Source organism: Coccomyxa subellipsoidea (assembly GCF_000258705.1).
Source record: "Coccomyxa subellipsoidea C-169, whole genome shotgun sequence".
NCBI classification, from domain to species: domain Eukaryota; kingdom Viridiplantae; phylum Chlorophyta; class Trebouxiophyceae; family Coccomyxaceae; genus Coccomyxa; species Coccomyxa subellipsoidea.
In genome coordinates, this window is record NW_005178038.1 from 1,517,118 (window position 1) to 1,531,213 (window position 14,096).

Sequence of the window (14,096 nt, forward strand, 5' to 3'; positions counted from 1 at the left end):
ATCCTCCACAATCTAAGACTGATATGTTACAGTGCAATTCCCTTTTGGCATCCTGCTGCATGTAGCTGTAAGTGATAACGAATCCCAACCGAATTTTTCCTCTACACGCAGTACATGTTGTTGCATGTACACACACCTAAGCCTCTCACAGCCCTCAGCAGCAGTGCAATATTGCATATACTCCCACTCATGTCAACGTTAATTCGCCGGTCCACAACGAACTCTTCACATAATCTCAGTTCTCTTGTTGTCGATCTGGTCAGATAATTTGACAGTCATGACGTGCACAATTGTGACTTGAGTTCCCTGCCCGCGCGTTGCGTAGAGCATGTCCGACGCATTTGCATGCATGCATGCAAAATTATGAAAGTTTGATCCGACCTCTAATGCAATCAGAGTTTGCTGCTGAGTACCGCCTGGGTTTCCAGGATCGGAAGATGGGGCGCTGGATGATTTTGGCATAAGCCTCAAATATCTCGGAGAGGTTTGGCACATTATCCTCTGCGAGACAACACACTCTTATCTGAGCATTCTTGTGTGGCTCTTTGCAGCCCGGCACGAAGTGATTCAACACTTTCATGTGGCATGGCTTCTCACTCTCAAGATTGCTCAATGCATTCACCACGGATGCGGCCCTGGCATACAGATACTCTGGAACCCGACTGTCTTCTTCACCTCGATTGTGGCTGCCAGTGAGGTTTCTACGCGCTGCTTTGTTCGGCTGGTTGTTATGTATGCGTCTGCCTCACATTGTATGGGGAAGGGCAGGTCTGCACGTCCATTGTGCCTGGAGGTGGTGAGCAAGCTCTGCTGCTAGCCTTGTCAACCCACAGGGCATGACTTGGCAATTGCACCTGCAAACAAGACGATGAAGTCATAGGAGCTCATATGGCAATTGAGCCTCACGCTTAAGCAACAAAGGGGAGCAGGACAAGTGCAAATATTGGAAGTTTCCACATTGCAGCAAGCAACCAGAATAATGTGCTTTCCCCGCTGACTACTCTACTGACTAATCTCCTCACCTTGTCCTTTACGGCTTGAAGATATGCCTCTTGCTGCTGTGGCTCATGCTTGTTGGCTGCAGCCGGTACATCAGTGTCATTTCCCAGCTCCCCTTCGAAGTCATCTTCTGATCCGATCGCAACGCAGCGCAGCGAGCTCTTCATGCTATCAAGATCATCTTGCGATACTGAGGGCGCATGGCATACATATACTGATCTGCCTTTCGCCATCTTCTCTTGCAGGGTACAACTGAGAAGCCTGCTAGCAGCGCGGTCGAGTCTTTGGACTTCATCTGCCAGATTTATGCCCCCAGCAGCTGCAGTATACAGGTTTAACATGTCAACAATGACATCTGAAGGCAAGATGATCACACCCCCCACAAGCACGAAACACGAAAAACGCCATATGTGATTTCAGCAAGGACATGCAGCTAGGTGAATGGTCAGTTGCCCTAGTGGTGACAGTTGTCCCCCGACGAGACCAGCAAGCAGCTCAGATCTCATGACAGGGTTGCTGCCTTACTGCTTGCAAAAGGCTATCAGGAAGCCGCAGTCAAATGGCTCGAGGGTCATTACTACCTCTTGATGTCTCACTTTCACAGCATACGTAAGAGATGCTCACTGCTCACCTTCAAGTCAGTAGAATTTGTTACAGTAAGGACCGCACCTGCTGGGCTGGGCAGCTGGGCTTGGGGTAAGCTTAGGTGCTGCTGCTGGTCTCGACATTTTGCCAGCAGGTGCTCAACCCCTCTCTGATGGAATCTCCAGCATCCAGATTCTCGTTGGCTTCGATGGCTGGCTTGAGCCTTTTTCGATTGGTACGAATGTCCTCCCTCGCCCTGTCCAGCTCTGAATCCCACTCCAGCCCAGACATCCCTCCTCTAAGGCTCCTTTCTTGCCTCCTCTTCCACCACTTTTTTCTACACTCCTGCCTGCAGGGGTGCATTCGGTTGGTCCCATTGATCAGCATTTGTCCTCTAAGAGGTCTTCCATCCTCCTGCTCCTGCTTTACTCAATCTCACATTGGGCAGCAGAGAGCATATGCATCAGTCTTGAAAGGTGCGCTGTATAGAAAAAGCTGAACTGCAGTGCACTTTACAAGCTTGATGTCAGAAGGATAGGCCTCAAACGAAATACCGACCTGCTCAGAGCTACCTCCAATCAGACCGTTCCTGCAAGATAAAGTTTTCCACAGCTATCACCGAACGAGACGCTCCTAGGACTTCCCCTCGAGGGCTCGAAAGATACGCTCAACAGGAAGCTTCCTGTTGCACTTCCCACAATCGAGTTGGAATGGAAGACTTCTCCAAGTTTTGCTATTGTTTAGACCAAAATGAGGCAATCTCTCATTTCTTGGCGTCAAAGTCCTCCTGCAGATAACCAAGGCCCTGACTGGTACCGCTGACCTTGGGGCATCGATGCCAGTAAGAGATGGATGAAAGATCCTCGTCACCAGGATTTCCTAAGGAGCTCTGCTGTCCAATTTCAGAGGAACTATATAAAGATCCTGTTCTGCTTGTGGAGTCGGGCCAAACTTATTCCAGGGAATCCATCGAGAAGTGGTTTGAGAAGGGTCATCGAACCTGTCCCTTGACAGGGAAAGAGCTCATATCCACTCAGCTGGTCCCCAATTATGTTGTGAAAGGGCTCGTGCAGACTTGGATGGAAGGACGTCCAGCAAATGGCGTGGAAGACAGCCATCTAGCAAAGAGCAGCAGTGCTGATCAGGCAAAGTACCCGCCTGTCTTTGATGGCGGCCCTCAGGACAAGATCTCCCAGGCAGCCAACTTTCTGAGTCATATCAGATCCCCCAGCATGGAGGTGGCAGCATACAGGAATGGGTGCTCTTACCAGATCTGGCAGCTGCACAGCCTGGCCAAGGACAGGGCCTGTCGCCAGTACCTGCTGCGAGAGGGGGCTGTTGCCACAGGAGCTCTGCTGCTGGCAGACGGCAACCTAGCAGAGAACACTGCAGGCCTGCTACGGTGCCTGGCCACCCCAGAGAGCAGCCAGGAACTCATTGAGGCCGGTAAGCCTCACTTACTTGTGCTGACTTGTGCGCCTTGCGTTTGACTAGCCGACTGCATGCGTTATAATCGTTTCATCATTAGTATGCTCCCAAAGCACGTGTGGCTTGCACAGGGGGCGTGGACAGGCTGGTGAGGCTTTTGGGTGCAGCCAGCGGCAAGGCGAGGGAGGCAGCGGCGTTGGCCCTTTACCACATGTCAGCAGCCAGCCCGGCCTTCTGCACGGAAGCTTTCACCGGCATGTGCAAGGCCATGCTGGCCAAGCGGGGCGATGCGCTTGTGCTGGCCGCCCTTGAGCCCCTGTACGGCGGCGATGCTGCCGAGGGAGCTGCTGCAACATACCTCCTCAATGTGAGCTCTTGAGGCTGTTGATGTGCAGAATTTGTACTTAATTTTAGGCACAGTCTGATTGTTGGAGATCCCTTGCTGGCTGCTGCTTACCCTGTCCTGGTGTGCACATCACAATCAAGGATACTGTTCGATCCATTTCTGGTGACTTTGGCAGGTGCTCACAGCCGGCCCAGGGCAGCAATGGCCGGACTACTTCATCTGCGCAGGCACGGGCGCACTGCCGTGCCTTGTGCAGCAGTTGACAGATGGAGCCAGCAGCAGCGCGGCCGTCTATGCAGCCTCCTGCGCCCTGACATCTCTTGCTGCCATGCCCAACAATCAGGCTGCCGTTGTGCAGGTGCAGCATCTACTCATCAATCTACTGTATTACTAAGGACCACTTGAGTTTTTGCCTCGGTACCTAAGCATTCAACTATTGGAGGAACCCACCACAAAGAGTGTCAATGCAGGAGCTTGTTGCGGCGCTTCAGAAGGGTAGCTCCTCTGGCAAGCAGGTGGCTGCAGTGTTGCTGTGGCAGATGCTGACTGTGCCCGCCACGGCCAGCACAGACCCTGCGGTGGCAGGCGTGTGCATGGCCTGTACTGGGTTCCTGCCTGGGATCAGTTGGGCGCTGCATGCCTCCTCTTGGGCAGCTGCCGGCTTGATACAGGCGCTCACACATGATGGCCACCGGTGAGTGCTTGCAGTATCCTCTGCCAGCCGTGCTAGCCCGCATGTTCCATCGCAGCATGTTCAAACCTTTTTTTTAAAGCAAAGAATGGAGTTGTCAGCGGGGTTGGTGTTGCAGGGTGACCAACAGCGTGACTCAGGGTCCTGACTCAGACGCAGTACGGCTCCGCATTGTCGCCCCGGAAGCGAATGTGATCCCCCAGCTTATCAATTTTGTGAGCAGCGAAGGTATGCAGAGCACTATTTTCTTCTTGCAGAGTCGGCCCTCCCAATCTCAAAATCACATGTGCTCATGGTGACTGTGAGTGCCTGTCTAAGACTGCCGCTAGTGTGCGCAGATGCCCAGAGCCATGCAGCTGGGGCGCATGCCCTGGCCAACTTGACAGCGTACAGGTCTGGGAGTTGCGAGGCCTGCTCCAAGGGGCACAAGGCTGGAGGCTTCGGCTCCTTTGCTCAGCAGCGAACTCAGGTGCCACTTGCCTTCTCTTGCTTCAGCTCTTCAAATTTCACAAAGTCTTATCCACCACGATTCGTTATCCCACAGCCAGTAACATGGCTACTGAGTGCTGATGGGTGATGTGTCAGCAGGGTGCCTGCCCGCACCAACCAACCGGGCGGGTGTTGGCCAGTGCCGCGCCGAGTCAGCTCCTAAGGCTGCTGTGCGACTCCAGCGACCCTGCTGTCGTGTCTGCCTGCGTGGCGGCCATCAGCAACCTGTGCGCCACAGAGGAGGGCCAGCAGCGCATCCACGACGAGGCCAGGCGCTCTGCAGCGGTGCGCGCCGCTCCCGTCCTTCTCTGCTTACAGCATGCAATCAACATACTGCATGTCTAGACTGGTGCTGAAAGCCTTGCCATTAGCCTTCATTGGCCCTTAAAAGCATGTGATGGATAGTCTCATGCGCCATACTCTGTGCACCCCTGAGAATGCGCCGAAAACAATATTCCTGGAAGCATTTCTCGCAGCCTTTCGGTGTTTCCGCAGCATTTCGCGTACGGTAGATCTAGTAAGAGGTTTTCCACTGTAGAATGCTGATCTGTGGTGACTAAACAATGATGTGGCAGGGGCTGGAGGGTGTGAATGCACGGCTGCTGCAATTGATCTCGTGGAAATCGCTGCCAGGGAGGTGTCAGGATGCGGCCAGGAATGTGCTGGTCCGGTTGGAGAGCAAGAATCGCAAGGCGCCGACCATTTCCCTCATGACCCTCCTGCTGCTGCCGCCTGCTCCAATTGCTGCCTTCCCTAATCCGTGAACGCTGAGCCAGCGAGAGGATTAATGGTTGCACCTTGAGGGCGTGATTTGGATGAATTTGAGACTCAGCTGGCTATGTGGTTGTCTGAGCCCTTTCCTCATCAGATCTGACTGGGCCGCATTGTATGCTATATAGTTACCCACTGATGTCCCTGCAATTTGCAGGCAAGCCATATAGCTGGTATCGTAGATGAACTTGATTTGGGAATCTTCACCACTGCATTGAGCATGCGCCTGAAGACATGCTGTGGGGTGCCCCTGGGTGAGTACTGAGTCAGGGACAGGTCAGGGTGAATCGATATCCCCGCGGGTCCTGGAGGAAAATTCGAAATGTGTTTTTTCCACAAAATGCTGAATGCATGATGGGTTTTCCTCCTAATTAGGGTTACTTGCATGGTTCCCTTGCAGGATGAACTGATCTCAAGATTAATGGTGTGCATGTGCTGTTGCAATAGATAAGAATATTGGGAAACGCGCCACTGTCACGCCGCTATACTGTAGTGGCACCTGCAGGCCAGTTGTGAAAGTCTTGAAGATTGCAGTATTATGATTACAGCAACCTCAATATATGTAATTCATCACATGTCATCTTTTAACTGATGGGTGCGTACACATACTTCTACTTCTCGGGATGATAAATTTGACTTCACTGTCGAGAATGCAAATGACGACCGTGCATGAGACCCACGTGGAGCGCATGCGTATGCGCAACACGTATACGTGTTGCCGGTTTGAATTTACCGGCAACAGCAAGATGCCCATGACGAATAGATTCTCCCGACGGTCCCTGCACGGCATACCCACGGCAAATAGGAACTCCAGATACTTCCAGCCGAAGATCTCATGCGCAAAGCGCAAAGCAAAGCACTATAGCTCCACCACCGTGCAGTCGGGCGTCCTGCTGGTAAGTGGGGAAGTGGCTGTACAGGACCTACCCATAGCTTGCCAGACAATTGAACTCTAATGATTCTTTTACACTCTTGTACATAGTCACTGCTACTGCCAAGCAGGCATTGCAAATTGCCGAGGGTACGAGATGCTTGCAGCCAGGATTGCTCGTACACGGAATCTGCCGTATAGTAGACGCAGTTCGACCGAGAGGCTTCTTGTCTACCTTGAGATCTAGCCTTTCGTATGGTGTTCTGGTAACATTAAAATGAGGAGATTGCCGCATGGTTGCAGTCCTGTCTAAGGCTGGCTCCCGTGTCGTCCCCCAACTTCCAGAAAGCCGTCCCAGGACTTATCTCAAGGGCTCTGCCATTTTATTATATATGGATCGATTTTTCATGCCATCGAAATTCTTTGGCATGCACAGGACGATGGTGGCGCCGTGGCTTACAGCAGGGACCGTCGTGATCTTGTTATGTGGGGCATCTGCTCAGACCATTACACAGCTGGTGCCAGGTTTTCAGGCAACACCTGGATTTACAGTGTCGACAGACATCACAACATTGACGACCTCAGGGCAGTTCGTGACGGTAAGCTCATATCCATGGCTGCAGCCCAGCAGTAGGGGTGGCACCAAACACTTCATTATTTTGAGCTTCCAAATGAAAAGGAAACGCCTGAATAGGGCACTTGCCTGTAGCAGCGAGCACTTTCCATGTCAAAAGTTAATCCACTGCAGAGGATGAAGCTGGATTGGCGCACATACATGCTCCTGCTATCACCCTGTGAGGTGATCTGCAGTGTGTTCAGTGGCTGGCACTTTTGACAATTGTTGCTTTGCACGCCACAGGTGTCCTGGACGGGCAACCCAAGCCCCACCAACAACGATGCCATCGCTGCCTACGTGCTCGCGCCAAACGTGACAGTGGACGGCCTGTCTCCCTTCAAGTTCCAGTGGATCAACCGCTCGCCCGGGGCTGAATCATCCGGATCTGGATCCCTCAAGTGAGCTCCAGTGCACTGCTTTTCTATATGAAATGCACTAGCCCATAGCTAAGCTCTGAGGAAAGGAATATGCACATGTTGCTGCTGCACTTCTTCTTAATGAAAGATTCCAAGTCGCCGGTGGGCAAGCCCCTGGGAAGAAGCAGCCTGCAACGGGGCATTGCCTGTTGCACTTGCACACGTCAGCATTGCTGGTCATGTCCTTGCCTTCTGTGGTCTTGTGGAATAGCAGTGGCCCATTATCAGCGCACAGCGTGTGGTGATGAGCAAGAATGAAACGCCTTATAAACGAGGTTTGATCATTTTTGTGCAGGTTCCAGGTATTCAATCAGCGCTACCCTACGGTGTTCCTTTACTTCAGCAACATTACCAGTGTGGGCTTTGGCAATGTGGCATGGAGCTCCAGCAGAGTGAAGGCTGTCAGCCCACCCATCGCCATCAATCCCAACGAGCCCACTCAGGGTCACCTCACATTCACAAGCACCCAGGGGTGAGCGCACATAGAGATGTGTTCCTCTGGTCTTTAGAGAGAAGATTTTCTCTAGCTGGGGCTCCTTAGACAGCATAGAGATTGACAGCCGGGACTGCCAGTGTTCCTTGTGGTCAGAGAAGAAATCCTGCAGAGGTAGCCCGGAGGAAGCTGTGTGAGCCGTGCAGTCAGTGCCATCCCTTACTGCGCCTCATGCAAACACCTCGGCCCAATGATCTTGCACATGCAGAGATGCTCTAGCTGAGGGTCATGGGTAATGCTGCTGCAGGGAGGTGAGCGTGCAGTGGACCACGAGGGATGTGGGCACGCCAGTCGTCAAATTTGGCACCTCATCAGGCCAGTACGGCGCTCCAGTGCCGGCCAAGACCGGAGGCTACACCCGCGACATAATGTGCGGCCAGCCGGCAAGCACCTACGGCTATTTTGACCCGGTGAGATTCATCGCGTCTTGCTCTGCTCACTTTTGCATATTGCACAAAATCTGACGCATGCAAAGATCACTCATGCGCATGGCTATGCTGCCAGACTGTGTGAAAGGTGAGCACACCATGTGATGCATGACACAACCACAACTCCTGAGAGGGCTGACCCTGCCGAGTTGCTATAGACACGCTCGGGTGATAACACTGACGCTGAGGGAGATGGGGTTATGTCTGCATGCAGGGTTCCCTGCACTACGGGACCATTGCGGGCCTGGCACCGAACACAAAGTATTACTACACCTATGGTGATGCCGTACTGGGTCTGTTTGCGCCCGAGTCCTCCTTCGTCACCCCTCCGCTGCCGGACTCATCTGCTGCTGTGCACTTCCTGGCATGGGCCGACGCCGGGCAGGCAAACGCAGGTGAGCTGCTTCTGCTCAGACTGTCTGGCTGATCTGGATGAAGGCAGGACTGAGGCGCATCCACTAAACAAGGGTCTGAACAGACCTTTGAGCATGACCTGTTTGGCACGCATGCATTTTGGCGCAGAGAAGGGTAGCAGAAAATGTGCAGAATGCACCGTATTGGCATAGCCGTCTGATGACCTTTGTTTGTTGCGCAGATGATGCATGGTCATACGACTACTACAGTGAGTGACCATGCTCTCCAACAACACCTGCTTCATGTTCATGTCCTAAAATTTACGCCTTAAAAGTGCAGTATAGTCACCCCCGCCATTGGCAAGATTACATCTTCTAAATACATCCTTCATTGCTTTTTTAATGATGCTGTACTCATCCCTTTTTTGGCAGCATAAATGAACCCGTGGTTGTGTATGACAGCTGATTACGATGACATTGACACGTCGCCTGATGGCACGGAGGCGCACACATACTGGACAGCCTATGACACTTGGGAACAGGAACAGGTGAGGGCATGGCGCAGAGCCATTTGTGCTCTATTCTCCCCCTGCATATACCCTGCATCCTTTTATTCAGTATGGACTAGCTGGTGCACATCGAACAGCATAAGAAGCTTCACAATTGACTGAGCGCCTCCCAGCTTTAGCACTTCTGGCCAGAACCTGCTGTAACGTGTGATGGTGCGGTCACACCAGGTTTTGACATGCGTGTTTTTTGCTCTGCAGGCGACTCAGCCGTCATCCCTGAAGCTTGTGCAACGGCTGTTGGATGAGGTCAAGACATTCAAGCCGACCCTGGCAATTAACAATGGTGACATCAGCTATGCCAGGTTTGGCACCAGATCCAACTACAACCCCAAGTCATTTGCAAATCTCAAGCTTGCATGCGCCCTTGTAGTCCAGGCATCACGGATCTGGCATGCCTCAAATATGATGTCTTCCAGCCCTGAGTCGCCTATTGACTCCATGCAGGGGAAGTGTCAGCCAGTGGGATGTCTACTTTGAGCAGTACAAGTCGCTGTACACCCAGCTCCCTGTCATGTCTCTCCCAGGTGTGCCATACCACTTTCTGCCTCTGCAAATTTTAAGCCTGGCACGCGTCCTACTTTGCACCTTCCAAGTCGCTAAGCATGCCATGCCCTGACTAGTATCTGGCCATTTATTAAAAGGGTGCCCCATATTATGTCTGGTTTATGGTGAGCAGGCAACCACGAGCGTGACTGGCCCAACACTGGTGACCGCTTCTACCCGCTGCAGAGCCGCTCCGACTCCGGTGACCTTGCAATTGCCTCATCTGGCATGGGCACATCAGACCAGATTTTTCTGTTGCCAGGCCTCAATAGACCGTCCATGTCTATCACTTAAGAAAATGCAGTTCTCTGGCAATGAGGCGCAGCAGTCTAATTATCAGACCAGCTGTTTTGCCGAAGCAACCAAGCCAAAGCTGCATGCCCATCGAAGCTTCCTGACCAATATGTCATGCTGTTTGTTTGGCTGTGCCAGGTGGCGAGTGTGGCATTCCCTACCAGCAGCGCCTGCGCATGCCCACCAAAAACAGCACCAACGAATGGTGAGCCAGGGATTTGATTGTGAGAAGCTAGTCTGGTTGCTCCTATAATAAACTTTATCCCTTACAATGCTTGCTGAACCGCTGTCTATCATAACACTTGGATATGGCATTTGCGATATATTGAATTTGACACAGACCGGGCCTTCATGTAGCTTCTGGTGCAATGCATAGTGCAGTCAGCTGAGTTGCTGCATGTGTGCATGCCAGGTACTCCTTTGACCACGGCCCCATCCATTTCATCCAGACGTCCACAGAACAGCCCTTTGGAGCAGGATCACCCCAGTGGCAGTACGCTTCGACGCAGCACACCTGAACTCTTGCTCAAAATGACCTTGCTGCTGGTCGTAACACTTTCACTCTGCCACGACCGATTCGCATGTGACATGTGAGCCTTGGTTGCAGGTTTGTGGTTGCCGATCTGATGGCTGTGGACAGGTCCAAGACTCCGTGGGTTGTTGTGGTACGATGCTATGAAATTCCATTCTATTTTTCCATGCAAGCTGCTTAGAGCAGCACACAATGCAATTGAATTTCTGTGAAGTCAGCCAGTCCTCACATCCAGTAGAGCAACTTCATGCTTTGATCAGACAAATGCAGAGATAATGTAATTTGGATGCAGGGATTCCACCGCCCCATTTACACCACGTCTCTGGAGGGTGTCACTCTTGCGTCAGACCTGCAGGTTGCAAATGACCTGAGAGACGCTTATGAGCAGATCTTTTTCCAATATGAGGTGTGGCACAGATGACCTTTCCACACTATTGCTGCTAGGCATTGCAGAAGGAACGCTGAGAGTCTTGCGACTAGGCAGAATTTCAGCTGCTGGGAAGCAGTGAAACATAGCGAGAATTGTATCCATCTCTTGAGGGCTCTTACACGGGTCCACAGAGAGACCATCTGTTCCTAACACAGTGTTGCATGGGAATGTGATGGCCATAAGCAGCCTCCTAGATGCATACTGGCCAAAGGTCATATGTGAAGTCAAGCTGTGTCACTGTGGCAGGGTGACCTGACCCTCTCTGGGCATGTGCACCTGTATGCGCGCACATGCCCTGTGCTGAGGAAGGGCTGCCTGGGATTCAACAAGACCACCGGCGCCCCCAACGCACCCATCCACCTCTCCATCGGCAACGGAGGGTCAGCCACATGCACTTGCTCTTTGCCGGCATCACTGCCTTTGTCCCACTGTGCATGTTGATGATTGCAGTTCAATTTAAGGCTGGGGAGCTTGAGAGAATGCGTGTGCCCTTGCAGGTATGCCATGAGTTGGTTCGTCAACCACGACACGCCAGACTACTTTGACGCGCACATCCTGGAGCATGGTAAGCGCAAAACTTGAATTTAGATCTGTCAGTAAGGCACCTCAAAGTTGAAACGGCATCACGGCAAATGCAATTGAACAAATATATGAAAATCCCTGCCTTTTGAAGGGATTCCCTGTCAGTGTGGCAGGCAAGGATTTTCAAGATGTGTGTCATTGCGCAGGATACATTCGGGCCGAGGTTGACGCCACCTCTCTGCACATCACGGTGAGTCTTTGAAGGCTTTCTGCCAAAATATATGATGTCATGTTTACCCATTACTGCACACATTTCCTTGCAAAGGTAGGGTTGCCGGAAGTTTGCAATTGTGAAGATGATTTCATTGCAAGCAATCTATAAACCTCATTTTAGAAGTATGCATGCTGAGCATTGCTCGAGGTCCTCAGATGTTGAATGGCAGGCCCTTGCGAGTGAGACTGGCAAGGTGATGGACGACTTCACCATCAAGAAGGCGGCCGGTTTCAAGCCAGACCTCAACGCTCGCAACCAGTTCCTCTACAGCGGCTACCAGCCAAACTACAAGCCCACCTTCCTGGAGGCAAGACCCACCACTGCCTTCTTGCCCTTCTCTGAGCTTTACCCAAATGCGTTCTGCATTGACGGCACAGTCTGCGTGTCTACGTAGACTTGAAGGAATGAACTTGCTGCCCAACAGCTCACTTGGCATGCAAACTTCCAGGATCCCGGCCTCAGCCCGGACACAGTCTTCTTCAACCTCTTCTTCAAGAATTTGGCTGCTGACCTCAAGAAGGACAAGGCTCTGCTCGCCAGCATTGCCAACGCCAGCTTGGTGGTCGGTGGACCCAACCAAGGTGAGTCAGTCCACCTGTGCTTACCATTGGAGATGTCACAGACAAGCACTGACGAGGACACACAAGGTGAAGTTGTGTATGTCAGATGCAAGGAGACTGAGCGTGTTGCATATTACATGAGAGCTGTCACGCATGCCAGCACCATTTGAAAGGGAGATGTTGTGCCATGAGTACCAAGTGTGTGTCATCTGCAGAGGACAACGTGCCAAACCTGTCCGAGATATTTGATGCTTATGCTAAGATCCTACGGCGCCCCAGCTTCCTCAAGGAGAACGGCATTACGGACCCCACTGTTGCAGCAAAGTTCATCTACAAGGTGGACCTTCTGCACCTACCTTTCCCATGGCACATTACACCCACATAGCGCCATGTGTTACAAGACCCGGCTCAATTGACTTGCACTTCTGCGCATGCCATGTGCGCATGCATGCCATTTTGTTGTAGGTGGATGAAGCATTCTTGTGCTTCCTGCTCCAATCTTGTAAAGTTGAGAGTACTGATGTTCTGATAAGCAATGCATTAACATGCTTGGCATGGTGTGCTCTCGCTGCAGGCCTTCCTGCCCCTGTTCCAGCAGTTTGACAAGAACCGCATCGCTGCGGCGCTGAACCCCAGCCTTGACCCCAATGTCTTGAAGGATCCCACGACGTCGACTGCAACGGAGACCTTGGACCCTTACAGGATTGTTGGCAACATAGCCAGCAACATCAAGAACCCCCTTGTCTTCAACCAGGAAGATACCACCACTTCCACACCCTAGGTTGTGTGGCTAGCTAGTGCTAGCTATAGCAAGTGTCTCAGCTGCACTACTGAGCAGATCATAGGTCAGATTGCCTCATCATTTTTGATTCCGAATCAGTGAGTCACAGCCTGCTCAGATGACTTTGCTGGCAAAGTTTGGACTCCTCAATTTATTTGTGAGCAGCATGTGCTATTGCCCATGCTTCTGCTCAGAGGTTTTGACCCATACATAATTGTTGGAGAATTGCCAGTCAGTATGAACCCTATTGAGTTCAAGTACATAGACTCCTCAGATATTGAGCCCAGTGGTCCGGTGCAAGAAGATTTGTATGGCTGGTGGGACTAGCCCCTGCTTGCATCAGAGCAGAGCAAGCTCTCGCGCCGGTCACATTGACATGGTTGGAGCTTGTATGCAAATGCTTCAGACACCGCTGTTCAGCTGCGCGTAGGCAGGGAATTGTTTTATTATTGTCACATTTCATGTTTAGGGGATAGCGAGACAAATTACAGAGCATGATTGTCACAGTGTGGACCAGAAAATTGATGTCAGCAGGGGTGTATGGTGGGATTTTATAACGCTTATTGACGTGATGCAGATGTTGTAACAAATTGTTACTAACGATGTTGCCATCTCCAGAGGTGCGTGGTCTCGGTGGTCTCTGCAGTCTCAGCACTCAGGTCAAGAGCGTTACTATCAGGGGACTTTGCAAAACATGCCGCATATTCATGGCACTTACGGATAGCTAGCAGAGAGCTCTTCTGGGCTACTTGCCACTCTTCATCTATATACAAAATACTTCAGCCAACAAACCACTTACACCTTCCAAATAGCATTGTCCTCACATGCAGACCTGCAATAAGTCTGCTGTTATTTCGTACACATGCAACAAAAAGCCCCTCGCTGCAAGATTGGGGAAATGTAGTATACAAGCTAGGTGAGATACACAAAAAATACACTATTTCCAGGCCTTCACCACGCCGTCATGGCTGGCCGTGAGCAGGATGCGGTCGGTGCAGTCCAGGGACGTCATGTGCAGGATGCCATCCTGGTGGCAGATCGCTGCTGCCCTGTCCAGCCCCGTGTGCTGCTTCTCCGTCTCTGGAATCTGCATAACACCACCAGA

At 51.8% G+C, this 14,096-nt stretch overlaps 2 protein-coding genes across 2 annotated transcripts; both read left to right on the forward strand.

Moving 5' to 3' along the window:
• The first annotated feature begins 2,359 nt into the window (after positions 1-2,359).
• On the forward strand, positions 2,360-5,776 carry COCSUDRAFT_65478 (U-box-domain-containing protein). Its single transcript, XM_005649172.1, has 8 exons — positions 2,360-3,030; positions 3,144-3,379; positions 3,534-3,716; positions 3,850-4,052; positions 4,168-4,277; positions 4,388-4,518; positions 4,638-4,823; positions 5,114-5,776. Exons 1-8 carry the CDS (start codon positions 2,433-2,435, stop codon positions 5,300-5,302), a joined length of 1,836 nt encoding a protein of 611 aa, XP_005649229.1. The 5' UTR covers positions 2,360-2,432; the 3' UTR covers positions 5,303-5,776.
• Positions 5,777-6,620: 844 nt separating this feature from the next.
• On the forward strand, positions 6,621-13,589 carry COCSUDRAFT_65479 (Metallo-dependent phosphatase; the record flags this gene model as incomplete). Its single annotated transcript, XM_005649173.1, has 20 exons — positions 6,621-6,779; positions 7,040-7,194; positions 7,508-7,684; positions 7,953-8,115; positions 8,348-8,528; positions 8,949-9,034; positions 9,254-9,387; positions 9,500-9,579; positions 9,732-9,800; positions 10,031-10,097; positions 10,305-10,385; positions 10,500-10,557; positions 10,717-10,830; positions 11,101-11,234; positions 11,352-11,419; positions 11,583-11,626; positions 11,820-12,026; positions 12,099-12,231; positions 12,426-12,547; positions 12,785-13,589. The coding sequence occupies 20 exons, from the start codon at positions 6,621-6,623 to the stop codon at positions 12,989-12,991; spliced, it is 2,439 nt and encodes an 812-aa protein (XP_005649230.1). The 3' UTR covers positions 12,992-13,589.
• Positions 13,590-14,096: the final 507 nt, after the last annotated feature.